The sequence below is a fragment of the Galleria mellonella genome, unplaced genomic scaffold (genome assembly GCF_026898425.1).
Source record: "Galleria mellonella isolate WM207_F2 unplaced genomic scaffold, CSIRO_AGI_GalMel_v1 utg159, whole genome shotgun sequence".
In the NCBI taxonomy this organism is placed as follows: Eukaryota; Metazoa; Arthropoda; class Insecta; order Lepidoptera; family Pyralidae; genus Galleria; species Galleria mellonella.
This window is the reverse complement of record NW_026442004.1, coordinates 3,437,752-3,454,663: the sequence shown is the minus strand read 5'-3', so window position 1 is coordinate 3,454,663 and position 16,912 is coordinate 3,437,752. Positions and strand designations below refer to the sequence as shown.

General features: G+C 30.6%; 1 protein-coding gene across 6 annotated transcripts in view; it reads right to left on the bottom strand.

Annotated features, from left to right (window-relative positions):
* Nucleotides 1-16,912, bottom strand: part of LOC113518763 (modifier of mdg4) — a 362,824-nt gene that overhangs the window by 29,188 nt on the left and 316,724 nt on the right. The window contains exon 5 of one of the 6 annotated variants that reach the window (XM_031913228.2): nt 7,936-8,135. The exons of the other annotated variants lie outside the window; for them this stretch is intronic. Coding sequence (XP_031769088.1) covers nt 7,951-8,135 — 185 coding nt within the window. The 3' untranslated portion in view covers nt 7,936-7,950. Of the gene's footprint in view, nt 1-7,935; nt 8,136-16,912 lie in introns of those variants that run through there. 6 annotated transcript variants of the gene reach the window in all.

Below are 16,912 nucleotides of genomic sequence, written 5' to 3'. Positions count from 1 at the left end.
GTTGCAGGTGTACTGCGGGCCTTTTAAAAAGGAATATGTTCTTTTCTTTAAGGTTATGTCATATAGGATATAGGATGTTTTATTAGCACATACTGTTAATCAAATCTCCTGCAATGTTCTGCTCTCCTAGTACTTTATATTAAATGAACTGGTGACTTTCTGTATAATTTCTGCGTTCGTTTGTCATATACATACATAGTTCATTCATTCTTTATATATATTGTAGTCAAAATTCTTAACCAGTCAGAAGTACATTGTGTGTGTGTGTGCGTCTGCGTCTGCGTGTGCGAGTGCGTGTGCATGTACGTGTACGTGTGTGTGTGCGTGTGAGTGTGTGTGTGTGTGTGTGTGTGTGCGTGTGCGTGTGCGTGTGCGGGTGCGTGCGTGCGTGCGTGCGTGCGTGCGTGCGTGCGTGCTTGTGTTTGTGTGTGTGTGTGTGTGTGTGTGTGTGTGTGTGTGTGTGTGTGTGTAACAGTATGTATGTGTAACAGTAAATTAAACAAATTGTTGTGCCGGAATATTTTCTTAAAGTTAATGATTATGTACATTTTTCACCATAATGATTTCGTTGTCATACGTATGAACAACTGCGGGGCAATAGGCGTTCGTCGAACACTTCCATCTTGTTTTCACACCTTGTGTCTCCTTCATCCTGAAGTTGTAACCGTTCACGTGAAGTAGAGGTCTCCCTTTTCGCGATGTTAAGAAATGAATATCTACAATTTAAATTAAATATTTATTTATTTAAATGTCATTACCTAATAATAGCTGTAAATAAGAATCGTGTGGTCCCGGCATAGAATAAGCCACCCCTTCCTTTCCCGTGGGTGTCTTAAGAGATGACTAAGGGAACTTAATGGTCGAGATACAGACAGCAGTGGCTCACTAAAAGCCTAACTGCGATAGTCAACCAGACTGCCAAAAGTGGCAGCAACCTTCCCCCTCCCCCCTCCCCCCTAAGAATGAGGCCTATGTTCAACAGTGGATAATTAACGGGTGATATATGACGATACTGATAGAGATGAAAAAAATTAAATTAACACTTATTCTCTTAGGAGATACGAGTATTACATTTCACTGGACGACGAATGGATCGAATTAATAATATAATTTACGTTAGTTTTACTCGCGTTTTAATTCAAGTACAGTGTCAGACTAGGGTTGAAATGAAATGACAACGATCACCACATTAGAACAAATTCTTTTTTAATTTATTAAAATCCATATTACACACGTTGACATTGAGCAAAATACATAATTATATTTCATTAAAAAACCCTTAAATTTAATACAAAATGTATGTGGCAATATCCATTAATAACATAAATCTTTTCAATATATATATATATATATATAATATAAGTTATAGAGAGAAATATTCAAACTACCCTGGTTTTAGGATATTATAATATATAATGATATTTTTAATGAAACAAAAACATTACCAACAGTAAATGACTCATTAGTAATAAGAAAAAAAAAATAGTGACAGACAAATGAGTAAAAAAAATGTTAACAGTAAAATTCGAATCATATATATTTATATACATAGAGTCCAGATCGTGACCCATTTTAGAAAAGACAAAGTTTATTTTCTAAAATAACATAATATATATATTAAAATTTGCAGGAACTTTAAGCTGAATTGGCATCCTTTTTTCATTTCCATAACACTCACTGAATTCAACTACACTTTATAGATAAATATAAACTTTTTTTCTATATTTTTTTTAATGTTGTTATTACTTGCAATCTAAGTATATGTATGTAAGTGTTGTGGATTATTGAAATAAATTTTAATTCATTAATTCAATCATTTAAAATCAGATACATAATCATTAAAAAAGATTTAATGATTATGTACATTTTTCAACTTGATAATTACATTGTCAACAGTATGAATGACTGCGTTGCAACACGCGTTCGTTGAGCACGTCCATCTTGTTCTCGCACCTTGCGTCCCCTTCATCCTGAAGTTGTACCCTTTCACGTGAAGCAAAGGTCTCCCTCTCCGCGACGTTAAGAAGCGAATATCTATAATTGAAATTAAACATTTGTATATTTAAATATTATTAACCAATAATAAATTAATATTAAAAAAAATTAAAACAAGCATATTGTACTGTGGCCAAACTAAGGTATAAATAAAATTACCGGAATTTGTATTTCAATCTTGAAATTTTTTAAAATTTTTTTTTTTTTATACCACCAAGGTAGCAGCTATGCATACAGCCGATTAGATGGTTAACAGTCATTGTAGCCTATGGACGCCTGCATTACTAAGGGGTCACGTTCGCGTTGTCGACCCTGAAGAAACCTAAATATACCCTTTTTAAAAAACCCCATACTGTAGTCTATAGGGAAAATCTCAACAGGGAGCTTATTCCACAACCTGAGCGACTGTGAGAAAAAAATCCTTTGAAATCGCACTGTACGTGACCATTTAAGTTCAAGCGTGTGAGGATGGCTTCCCTGTCTATGAGGAGCGGTGCGATGATAAAAGGTGGTTGTAAATTGAATTTAGCTTTTAAATTTAATTTAAACAAGCATTGTAATGTAATATAATGGACATCTGTTAAAAACAGAGGATCGTGCACGGTAGAAGGCAGTGGTGAAGGTCTATGTCCAACAGTGGATAGGCACAGGCTAAAATGATGATGACGATGAAATATTGTAAGTTACAAAGGTAAATTATAAAAGAAAATTCTCTGCTATCCAACCTTTGAGGAATATAAAGACATTCGAAGGTGGTTTAGAGTAGAAATTATTAAAAATAAGCATCTACCGGATCTTCACTCGTGTTATTTTACACTTTAATACATTCTTGGAAATCAAAATCTCGGAGATATGATAGAGTCTATGAATAATGGTTAAAATGATAATGACTATGTACTCATCGTTTCAACTTGTCTTTAAACTGTTACAGTATGTATAAAAATCTAATTGAAAAAGTATAATATATACAAAAATATTAAAGAATAAAATATTTATTTCATGAAATTTAAAGCGATGTTACATTTATATTAATAGTGATCAAAACATACTTAATATTTATTTGTGACTAGCTTATTGCCTGTTACTTCGTACTTGTGGATGTCAGGAATAGGAAAATTAACAAAATAGACTATTTCTAGGTGAAATATTACACCATATTTTAAGTTAGACATTTAGAAACACCAGTATGAGAACCGCATTCAAATTAGTGCAGTACTTTTTTCGTGATACAGGTATAATCATAAAGATTGACAGATACGACATGAAGAGACGTCGTCTGTACATCGTTATATTAGTAATACGAAACATGTCCAATTCGACTTTATTTTTCAATTACATAATAATCATTGAAATTTGATTTTCACATTTTAATAATATTTTAAAAACAATAATTTAATAACTTAAAATTATTAATTATAAATTTTAATAAAAGTAGTGTCGTTTTAAAAGTATCAAATTTTTTTATTACAAAAAATCATTATAACATTATTCCTATTTTTGTCACTAAAAACTGTGCTAGCATGTGTCAACGTTTCGTTACAGAGGCATAACACTGTCATTTTTGATCAAGAACTACACTTGATAATGACAACGCATAAGAGACACTTTGGGAGGCATAGTGTATTCTCTATTTATTATTTATATGTCATGAAAAATAGTAATTAACGTTTATCCCTTTCTATCAGGTATTCCAAGTTACATATAAGATATCCAAGAGAATAACTAACTTCAATCAAATAAATATAGCCAACAAAAGCCATATTTTCAGATGAGCTCGCTCCTGAGTTCATTTTAGAGAGACTCCAGAAGCAGACTTTTCACCTATGGGCAAAGATATGTCTAAGAGAATATATGAGTCATTTTAAGGGGTTAGGCCCTAAAAAATCATTTTAAATATGCTAAAGAATACCAATAACACACGACGAGTTAATGATTATGCACATTCTTCAACCTGATTATTTCGTTTTCGAATGTGTGTACCACTGCAGTGCAACAAGCGTTTGTTGAACAACGCCATCTAGTTCTCCTTCCACGTACTATCTGTGTTCTGAAGTTATAACCGTTTATACGAAGCAGCGGTCTCCCTCTGCGTGATGTCAAGAAGTGACATTCTGTAAAATATATTAATAAATTAAAACAAGTTTGTTAATAGGCGTCATTGTTGGCACTTTGCGGAACTTTGTAATAGATATATTGATATTATTAGACACAATTAATGGAAGAGTAAAAGTACTTTTCTAACAATAAAAATATAAAACAAATTTTAAAACCAATCAGAGGGAGACTTTGTACGTTTGCTTGAGTACTTCTGTCCCACTCGTGTTCCTACTGTGAAGCAGTTGTGTTTGAATGGCTGTCTTTCGGTTTGAAGGGTGAGATATGGCAGTGAATTTACAAGGTACAGAGGAATAACACATTAGTCCTCAGGAATGGCAACGCATGGGGGGTATCATGGGTAAAACAGTACACTCTGTTGACAATATTGAAATACGATAAGATAAATGAGTTAGTAGGAACTAGTTTACAAGATGTAATCTACATCAAACAAATATTGCAAATTACACAGAAGGTTGTAGTAATAGTTGTTTTTTGTTTAATTTTAGAAATAAGAATATTGAGTGAATGTGAGGCAGTGTAAAATGATTATGACCACACATAACAATCAAAAAAAGAACAATACGATATAAATGAATACTGTATTTATATTATCAAATTATTCATTAATAACATTAACCATAATTAAATTTGAATAATTTATATTATTAAATTATTCATTAATAACACTAACCATAAATTAAAATTTAAATAAAACGCCTTAAATCTCTTAATTAAAAAAGTTTCATCTCAATCGGTTTATCATAGATATAGAAAGAAAAGACTTTCACTTCCTCAGTTGGATATAAAAAACCATAATTTAATTACAAAATTCCAGTTTAATAAAAAATACTATAAATAAATGTTGAGAGTAAAAGGGTATCATTTAGGTACTCTATGTTATATAATATTTTTTTTATATTAAAATACGATTTGTACGGACTTTTTCCTAAAAACTAACTTAAACGACTAATATCTTATCAAATTAATTATATCGATGTAAAATGTACTTATAAACTATGCATGCGAAAAAATAAGTTACACGTGTATAAAATTAATCTAATAACTCCAGTATTTAAAGTTATAGTGGATTACACTTAAAAAAAACAGCCAAAAAAATTAAAACTAAAAAAATGTCTTTAATATGAATTTCCACACATGTATTTTACGTCATTTTTTAAAGTCTTACCTGGGAATAATGGACAAGAAATTTAACTATGTTTAAAGTTTTAAAGCATAATTTTTGTGACACATTTTATAATTATATAGAAAACTTAATATAAAATATAAGATAAGACAAAATATAAATACAAAATTAGTTCAAATTAGAGTTAAATACAATAATTAGTTGCAGTTAATTAAACCAAACTGCAAATTAATGGTTATGTATATTTTTTACGTTGATTATTATATTATCGTATGTATGAATTACTGCTCTGCAACAAGAGTTTGTCGAACATGTCCATCTCGATTTCTGTCCATGGCTTGACTGTTTACGGAAAGTAAACCCGTCTACACGAAGTAAAGGCCTCCCTTTTTGCGATGTTATGTAGCAAAATTCTAAAATGTAAATAAAACAAAAAAAAATTAACTCTCACCTGCAACTTAATTCTTGCTATTTTTACATGTTTATGTATTTTACTGTCTTGTATATAATATATAGATAATTATAGATGATAGACAAGTTTTTACATTTTTATGCAATTTACATTCTTGGAAAAATAGATTAAGACAAGTTAAAATGATCATAATAATAAATAATTATGTAGTATATGTATAAAAAATATCAAAAGAGAGATATAAGATGAAGTATTTATTTCATCAAAACTGCTTATTTTACATTATATTCCTTAACTAAATATATAAAATATAATAAAATTTTTCATTTTGGTCAATGTTAAGCAGATTTTGTTCCATAAAAAATGCATATTTGAGAGAAAAATAATAAAAAACATATAAGTCCTAGCATGCAATTCACATACGATTTATAATATTCAGTAATATAAACCATAAAAGGAATACCGACAAATTGAAAATCTCTTAATTTAAAAGTCTAAAGTCACTTTTAAGATAACTAAAACTACTACGGCACTATACTGAATGTGTTATAAGTAATCATAGCTACATTTAGTTATAATTAATCACACTTACGTAAGACACGACTAAGTAAACCTAATGATCTATGAAAGGGCAACAGCATCCCTTTTAAAACATTACTAACCTTAACTACAATTACCAACCCGTCTGTCAAGCGTGGCAACTATTGGCAAAACCCCCCTATATATATAATAGGGGGAGGCCTATGTTCAGCAATAGAGAGTTTACGGCTGATATGATGATGATGACGGTAATGAATTACACCTATTTTTAAGTTTAAATAATCACACTTACATTTAATTATAAATGATCACACCTACATCTAATTATAAATAAGCACACCTACAGTCTGTCAAGTTAGAACGTAGTCGGGATAACTCTTTTTTTAAGTAAACGTATCGAACGAATTCTTTTGTACGCCAATAGATGGCACCTTTCTGCTCGATGCATTGTTGAGAACGTTTCAGTTTATGTCGATCTTTTATCGCAGAAACACGTTATTCGTAATGAAGGTTGCGAAGGTTTCATAATGAAGGTTCATAATGAATGACTGTGTTCCTTTTTATTCACCCTAAAGGTCCAAAAATGTAGCAAGCAGCCGCTGCCAAGTACATGCGGAAGTCAAAAGCATTCGTGCAAAAACGAGTACAGCATTACCATATAATGACACAAAAACTGTTGATGACTTCCTGAAACGTGGCTCGACAAGTAAAGTGACTTCTAAAATCGATAAAGTCATAGTAAACTTATTTTTGCGTAATCTTACTCTATTATCTAACATTGTGACAGGGACAGATGAAATTGCGCCAAAAAGGGTATGTTATATCCTACGAAACTATATGTAAGTATTTCTGTGACCACGACATCAAATGGTGCGTTACAGTAAAGAAACCTTTACTAAGTAAAAAACACATGACGAAATGACTTGCCTGGGCGAAGGAAAATGTCGATCGGGATTGAAGTAACATCATTTTTTCAGACGAAATATTTGTCTGAGCATATATATCCATGCCTCGAGCCTGATCAATCCTCAACAACAAATTGGTACAGCGGACCGTAAAACACCCAATAAAGATTCATTTTTGGGGTTGCTTCTCAGAACAGGGTTTTAAGCTATTGGACTTGTTTACCTACAATCTAAATGCTTCAAAAATGATGGAAATTTACAATAAATCACTATTACCGGCTGCTAAATGCTGGTTAATTAACAAAAATGAGGAGTGTATCTTACAAGAAGACAATGACTTTAAACACCGTAGCAAACTGTACGCTGAGTGGAAGGAGCAATCTGGCATTGTCACAATGGATTGGCCGTCTCAATCGCCCGATGCCAACCTAATTGAAAATGTTTGGGCGTACGTCAAGCGGATGTTTCGTAGAAGAAGAGTATACTTAAAGCAGTTATCTCAAGAAATCCGTCGCATTTGGAGCTCTTTACTACACGAACACGCCATAAACTTGATCCAAAGTATGCCTAGGAGATGGCAAGCAATTATCGACGCCAATGGTGACTACACGTGTTACTAATATTATTGCATCTTCGCTTGTATCAAGAACAATGACTCTATATTTCTTTTATTTTTATTAAATAAACTTTTTTACAATTAAGCCAACTACGCTCTTACTTGACAGACTATATAATTAAATTACAAATAAACCATTATATCTAAGTTGATGTTTTAGTTTTCGATTAAAACAGCAATTTCTTTTCCAAACTAATGTCAGTGTTAATAAAATTACTACGATTAATAATAGTTGACAAAACTAATGATTATGTACGTTCTTCAGCTTCACAATTTGGTTCTCGAATGTATGAACCACTGCGGTACAACTGGAGTTCGTTGAACAACGCCATCTAGTTCTAGTTCCGCGTATAATCTGCTTTCTGAAGTTATAACCGTTTATGCGAAGCAATGGCCTCCCTCTTTGCGATACCAAGAAGCGGCATTCTGAAACATAAATGAATAAGTTAAAAACTGTATTAATTTACCTTATAGAAATAAAGAAATTTAAAATTAGATATTTTTGTTGGACAGATAGACAAGTTGTGCCAGGTTCATACTTATATAATATTGAAGCGATAAATTTAATTATGTGGGTATGATCTCACATACCGTGGGGCCTACGAATACTCTAGAAAGCTTCTGTCCTTTTGCCTAATTCTCTGGCCATGTAAGCCACGGCTCTCACAATGGTCCAAATGAGCCATTCATTTGGGCCATTGTGCAAATACGGAAAATGGAGTCCGATTTACTAAGTTACATTTTCATAGCGATAGTCAATGTAAAAATTGAATTAAACAATTATATATCATAATACTTCTATTTATTTTTTAAAATTTAAGGAAATTTTACATACAAATGTTGACAGTTTGACTATGACCAAAATTTATATAATGAAATAATGAACAAATGAAAAATATAATTTAAATCTTTAATTTATTAATCAAATTGAAATAGAGCCAATACGGAAATAAAAGCTCAGCTTAAAATATACATCAAAATCAGTTCATTACCATAACAATTTTGTAGAACTGAGTATTTTTGTGAGTTGAAAATACATTATTATAATTTATATTATATTAATTTATACATTATTATAATACACATTTTTATAAAAATGTATGTGTAATTGTATGACACCATTCTGAAAATATCTAAGGATTCTGACTAAATAAATAAATAAAAAATAGTTATAATAATCATCACTGATATACAAAAACCAGTAGAAAGTATCCAAGCAGTGGGAGCTAAATTTTACAAGCCCCAATGCTCAAAAAGAACCCACAAACTCTCTGATCACACTCTAGATCTTATGAGGAAATGGCGTGAATTGTGATCCCAATCTTCAACGTCTACGTCAGAATATAGGCAGTTTAATAGCCATATCTCCAAATTATAATAAATAACTGACTGGCTTGCCTAGCCGTGCAGGTCCCGGCATACAATAGGCCACCCCTTCTTTTCCCCTCGGTGTCGAAAAAAACAACTAAGCAAACTATGGTGGAGGGATGGGCAGCAGCATTCCTCTTAAAACATCACTAAAAGCCAAACTGCGGTTGTCAACCCACCTGCCAAGCGTGGCAACTACCGGCAAAACCCCCTAGGGAGAAGACTATGATCAGCAGTGGACAGGTAACGACTGGTACAACAATGATTGACTTGACAAAACTAATGATTATGCACATTCTTTATCTTGATTATGTCGTTTTCAAATGTATGAAGCACAGCCGGGCAACATTCGTACTTCGAACATATCCATCTAGTTCTTAGCCCACGAGATGACTGCTGGCGGAATGAATGATTGTTTACACATATTAAAGGCTTGCCTCTTCTTGATGTTTTATAAGTAACTAAAAAGGTTTACATTCGTTTAGTTATGAGGAAACTTAAAATATATATTTAAAATAAGACAGTAATTAACACTTACTATTTAAATTCTTACAAAACCTTTATTGTTCCTGTGATCGATAGGTACTCTCTTTCTCTCTTTCATATCACACTCACACGTGAGTTGTACACGCATATATTCTCGTACACACATATGTGTGTATAATTACGTCTCAGCTATAGAAAAAAAATCTCTTCCATAGTAATGCATATATAGAAAAATAAATGCCTACAGCATCTCTCACTGCAAAACCCTAGGTTTGTCAAACCTTTAATAAAAAGAGCATAGAGTTGTCAAATTAGCGTAACATCATTAATATGAGACTGAGTTAAAGTAACTGTAAGGTAGCTAAATAGTTATTTAAGAATGCCATTATTAATTTAAAAAAGTATTTTTAATTCTTTCCACTCTAGCTTTTTTATTACTACAAATAAAAATACTGAATAAAATACATAACGCTACTTATAATGTATTGTACATTGACTATAAGAACACATATTTTTCTTTAAAACATAGTAATGTCGTCAGTGTATTCTTCTTCTATTCAGATTCTGCATAAGTTCATAGGGTTGTCACAAATTTCGTATTTAACAAATAATTTTACAATATGACACGAACTCACACGACACGCAAGTAAGCGAACGCACGCTCTCATTGCGGTATTTGTTTCTTGCAAGCCCTGACTTATTACTTGATAAGACCCGAACTGTCATACCATTATTGAATTCATGGAAATATCAGTACTATCTGAATATTTATTCTTAAGTCGCGTCTTTTCCCTTGTAAGAATAAAAGCATCAGACATCCGGAAAATGGTACTTCAATGTGGCAAATTTTATTTTCATTTCACCGATATTTTTCTGTTATATCCACTTAAATAGTTAAACATCTTAAATGTATTTACCTATATACGATGAATAATGCATTAAGTTATTTTTTCTAACTTATGTCATATCAATGTATTGCATATGTAACTAACTACATACAACTGTATATATGAATTTATTTGATTAACAACTACGGCCGATACTTTAAGAGTCTATAGTATGTACACATGTAGCATGTCTATCTATCTTGCTCTTACATGCATGTATATGCATATAACCTTTCTTTTTTACTTTATCAATCAATATATTTTAAACTAAACTGTTTTACGTGTGCTTGTGATTATTGTTGATTTTTATAATTTTCCCCTCAATAGTGTGAACCGAAGCATGGCAACCTTTGCATGAATGCGTCGAACAAATCCACCTCGTTTTCACGCCATGTGTTGCCTGCTTGCAGAATGTATATTCACCCAAACATAATAAAGGCTTCCCTCTTCGCGACATTGTAATATTATACCCTAAAAGACAATGAAAAATAACCATAGTGTCGATAAATATATTTTGAACTCATAAATTATAGTTGTTATATTATAAATATCTTACAGTTAAAACTAGTTAAGTATTTTAAACACCTATTTCTACCTGTAAGAAAAATGCAAAGGATGAGGGAGGAGTGATAAATGAAAATGAAGTCAGGTTCATTGGCTTATGGTAAAATTTAAATTCAAATTTATCACGATAATTTATACGAAGATTGCGAAGACGTCGACCTAGCAAGGCAAACTGGAGAGAAAAGGGACTGCTAATAATGAGGTCTAACAGTCATTTCTAGCAATATACCCTATCAAGTCGACCACCACGCAGTTCCCCCTGGAAACCGTGGTGGTTAATCTTCGTGAAATTCAGCACGATGGGCAAATTGACCTGCTTTCATCCACACCTACAATCTCTCACTGGTGCCTCGCCAGGGATATACCGATAGCGCAGGCAGGGTTACCATTCCATTCTCACCTATTAAAACATAAGACAAATTGGTAGTCATAGGGTTACTAGGCCCATTAGCACACCTCCCTCCAACTAAACTAGTATTTTATTGTAACATTTAATAACTGATGGAAAGTTTAATTAAAGGAAACAAGATAGGTCATATTTATACTCGTATTTTTATATAAAAACAAATTTATTTATATTTACAAATATTATTACCTATGTACCAAGACAGACAAGCTGCTTTAAGCATAAAGTCAAAATGGCGCAGAAAATATTAGTGGAGTATATATATTGAATCGATTATTTCAACTAAATTAGTACTAAACATAAATTTATCATTTAAAAATCTGACAACGGTAAAGGAAATAAGTTTCTTTTCTTTCCTTCTTACTTTGTATTCCTTTGACTACTACGTTTATTTTGAATTACAATTACTCGTAGTTATTCTCATATATAGGCACATTTTTTTTATTATAGTTTTTGCAACTTAGGATGGCAAACAATCTGATAGCCTTCTCTTTATGGAAAATGGTAACCGTCGCCTATAGACATGAGCAGTAGCACGGACATAATAGAGTATACTATGTCATCTATGATACCCCTCATGCGTTGCTATTCCTGAGGGTTAAGGTATTATGCCTTTGTATCCTGCGATTTCACTGCCATATCCTATCTTTTAAATCAAAACGGAGCCATGTAAATACGACTGCTTCGTGGCATAAACACGAATGGGGCAGAGGTACCTGAGCAAACAAGTTTCATACAAAGTCTCCCTCTAGTCTAAATTTTAGAATATCCGACAATAAACATGTGGCCAGAGATATTAACGAAAATAAAAAAAATATATGAAATTAGTAATACACAATTGTGATTCCCGATTTACAGAGGGAGACTTTGTACAAAAGTCGTTTGCTTTAGTACCTCTGTCCCATTCGTATTTCTACAGTAAAGCAGTTGTGTTTGCATGGTTGTGTTTCGGATTGAAGGGTGGATTATGACAGTGAATTTACAAAGTACAGAAGTATAACACCTTAATTTTCAAGAACAACAACGAATGGGGAATATCATGGGCGAAATAGTATACTCTATTATGTCCATTGTACTGTTCATGTCTATAGGTAACAATTATCATATTCCATCAGGTGGACCGTCAGCTTGTTTGCCATTGTAAGTTGCAAAAAAATAGAGTAGTTGGGCCAATGGAGATATCTGTTGTTAATGAAAAGTTAATTCATTGAACCTATTTTCCTTAAACAGTTCACAAAGTTGTCATATTCTTCGTATACATAAAAAAAAAAAACTATTTGAAGAATTTAATCGGCAGAGAAATTAATGATTATGTACATTCTTTATCTTAATAACCTTATTAAATAGAGTATGAATCACAGCGTAGCAACCTTTGCAACCATGCGTCGAACATATCCACCTCGTCTTGCCACCTTTGTTGGCTTGCTGGCAAAATCTGTAGTTACCCACACACAGCAACGGTTTCCCTTTTTGCGATGTTGACAATACAAAGTCTGAAAAATAAAATCAATTAAAAAATGCCGTCTATAAATATATTATAATACATGGATTTATTTAAATTTATATTCTCCATGCAATCAACTGAAATAAAACCGGCGAAATCGATAAAGTATTTAACAAACTTTTTATTGTGAAAGAAAAACGTACAAATACTTTTCTAATAATATTATTATATGTTCCATCAAGTGCCGACAATCGTGATTTTTAACATACATTTCAATTATTTTTGTTATTTATTAGTTAATTAGAATTATTTTGTTTAATTCCGCTACCATTAGTATGTGTGCAATTGCCAACACTCGAATCCTGACTACTATTAGGTACCTATTATTACCAGAAGTTCTACAATCTTCTTTGTTCTTCTCTTTTCTTCGAGTGTTGGCAATCGCACACATACTAATGGTAGTGGAATTAAACAAAATAATTCCAACTAACTAACCAATAATATCACCCAATTAAGTTAAATATCTTTGTTATTTTTAAACACTTTTAAAATTTAAAAATAAATTAATTGGTTAGTATTTTTTGTTTATATTTACCTTTATTTGTACCTTTCTCGCGTCGTCTATGTGCCCTTTTTTGTTGATTTAGTTTCTATCTGACTCTGGTACTTCAAATATCGATGCTAACACAAACGTAATTGAAATCGAAACTTAACAGTAATACAGGATCTTAATTAAACTTTAATGAATGTTAATTAACATACTGTAAACAATATTGTACTGTATACTGTAAACAAATAATACAATTACAGGCACCTTTCAAGGACACGACCTTCAATAATGAAGTGGATGAAGAGAGAGAGAGAGGAACAATATTGAATAAAGGTTGGTTGTTCCTGGAACAGCTGGACGCCCGGGACTTCACTTTGGCTAGATCATCACAAGAAGAGGTTATCAGTCCTTTTATTTTTAAAATAGTTTGTTTATTAGCAGTTAGTTATAGATTATATAAGTTGATTTGGTCAAATCACAGACTTTTAGTTTTCTTTATTTCACATTTATTAACGTAATATAAACTTTTAAAATATATATAATATATTAATTGACATAATTTCGATTCCATAAAACTAGTATTTATTAATAGAGTTTAAAAAAGATTAAATAAAAAAAAAATAATATTTATTTATTATACTAATGTATTTATTAGGTCATAAGAAATCACAAGGTCTCAAAATATATGTTTATACATTTATGCTTCAATAAAAAATAAGTGAACGTGTCATATAAAAAAGAAAAAATAACAGAGACACGTTGTTCAGAAAAAAAAAATTATATGACTATTCTTCTTCCTACCCGTATTCCAATTATTATATGGGGGTCGGTGTAATGTTTTTTATCCATATTACAAAAAGATTTGACTTGGTTTTACAACCAGCCGCGTGCCTGATGTCAACCCTCTTTGGGCAAAAAAAAATATTAAAAATGTTAAATTAATAATATATATTTCGACTACCAATGTAATAAAATGTAATTTTTAAAATAATAAAACAGAGTGAGAAGTCGCACACTTTATTATTATAAAAAATTACACAATTAAATTAAGTGTAAGTTTACTCTTAAAAGCTGTATTAAAAATAATTTCTATTCCTTATACTAATATGGAAAAAATTCTGAAAGTAAAACAAAACAGTAAAAGTAGTATAAAAATAAAGCATATTGTATCTATATATCCATTATTTCTTCTTTTGAACACAATGGAAACAGGACTAAGGAAATAGACTAAGGCGGCTCATTCAAAAGTTGCTCCAAAAGTTTCTCTCTTAAGACAGTTAAAGTGTTGAATTCTGAAAATAAAAACAATAATTTTAATAAACAGTTAATTATTAGTCATAGATTGAGTGCGAAATTAAAAACAAGGATTCAAGATCTTCAAAGTAGAATTTTCAAAGAATTCAAATCCTTCGGGCCGGATGCTCACTATAGCGAGAGCAGAGTGAGACCGGTACTACAGTGTGGATCCGGCCTTACTATAAAAATATAACCCATTGAAAATATTTATTAAGTAATAATATTATTTATATTTAATACTGCTCATATCTTATACATAATCTTTTCATTGTATAATAAATATTTTTAAATAGAAAACTAATATCCTACAAAAAATAAATTAGATAACCTTAACATAATAAAAAGAAGAAAAAAATAAATAAAGAAAAAAGTAAAAAAATTGGTTTGTTATTTAGAATTATTTTGTTTAATTCCCCTACCATTAACATGCGTGCTAGTACTAAAATATTTCCTCATCGACTGACCAATGATATGTCTATATCAATGTACAAAATAACACCTAATTCAATAAAATACTTTAGAAAATATTAAAAATATAACCTTTCTACAGCTCGATCTAAATAATACTCATACGTATTGTAATTATAAATGTTAAAAAAATAGTTCATAAACATGGCAACAATCAACAACATGATAATATTTATTTCCGATTTGTTTGAAGATTATATTTTTCGACCTAATATTTCTAATAAATACCTCTCTCTCTCTAACTAGACTATTTTTTTTTTATTCTATCATTTGCAATTCATGTTTTATTATTCTTTAAGTTTTTATTACTTTTTTCAACATAAGGCGAGAAACGCCAGAATGTTCTGAAAGAGATCGCTAAGCAATAAGGCCTCATTTTGTATGACTTCTCATTAAAATTAATTATATTTATTATATTACAAATGGTGCAATAAAGTGTAAAATAAATGAATAATGAACTAAAAAAAAATCTCATTTTACTATTTTTTAATCAATATCTAGACAACGATAAACAGTTCCCTACAAACATTCAAATTGGGTGCTAAACCCTCAAAAGTAAAAAATGTGAAGAATAAATATTTATTTATTTATTTATTTATTCATATTAGTGACAATGAGTATTATTTATTTTAATTATTTCATCATTGTAAGTATGTATCACTGCACGACACTGCTTGGCGTTATGAGTGGAACATATCCATCTAGTCTTGGAGCCAGTACGCGTCTGTACACAAAATGTGTACCCACCGACCCTTAATAGCATTTTCCCGCGTTGCGATTTCACATAGGTCACTGTAAGAGATAGATATTAAAAATTAATTAAAAATGTGTATTTATAGCAGTAAAAAATTAAACTTGTACCAATAAAATAAATAACATATAAATAAATTATATTACAGGTAGTTTTTTAATTATTTAATAACGTTCTTGCATGTATGGTATACATATTTATTTTCGTTAATATATCTTTAAAAAAATAAAAATCAATAATAATTTCGTCTATTATTATATTACTTTAAAAAGTTTGTAAAAGAATTAAATCAAGCTAATGTCTTGTTATTATTACTGTGTGACATAAAAACTGTCACAAACACTCAATTTAAATACATAGACTTCTAAAAATATTATAAATACTAGTGATCCGGCCCCCTTTCGCAAAAGGAGATAGAATTTTCAAAAATAATATATAATATAAATAAAATAGTAAATAAATAATCTATGTTATTCGTTGAATATAGCTCTATATAGGTAAAATATTTTTTACTTGAATTACCTATCGTGTTACAATACAGTTGTTATCAAAAATCCTTGATTTGACAGTGACATTACTTTTTTTATTATTGACAAGCGTTCGACATTTAAAAAAAAATTATATAAAATTATGAATTTCAATGACTCATTTAATTAACATTTACTCTTTTTATGTTTTAAACTTTGCATGCCTAATTATGGCGAAATATGAGGACTTATTGTTAACATCTATACACTTACCATGTTTTTTATAAATAAATAAATAATAATAATATAATAATAGTATAATTGAGAAAATTATCCTTTTTGAACCCTAACCTACTTCAGGAGGTAAATATGACATTTAAATTCCACTAAGGCTCAAGAAACTGAAAAAGATAAATACATAGACTATAACTGGCAATGTAAATTGATTCTTATATTTTTTTTATAATGATATCTTTATAAAATATAAATCAAGGATGATTATGTGTATTATTAACT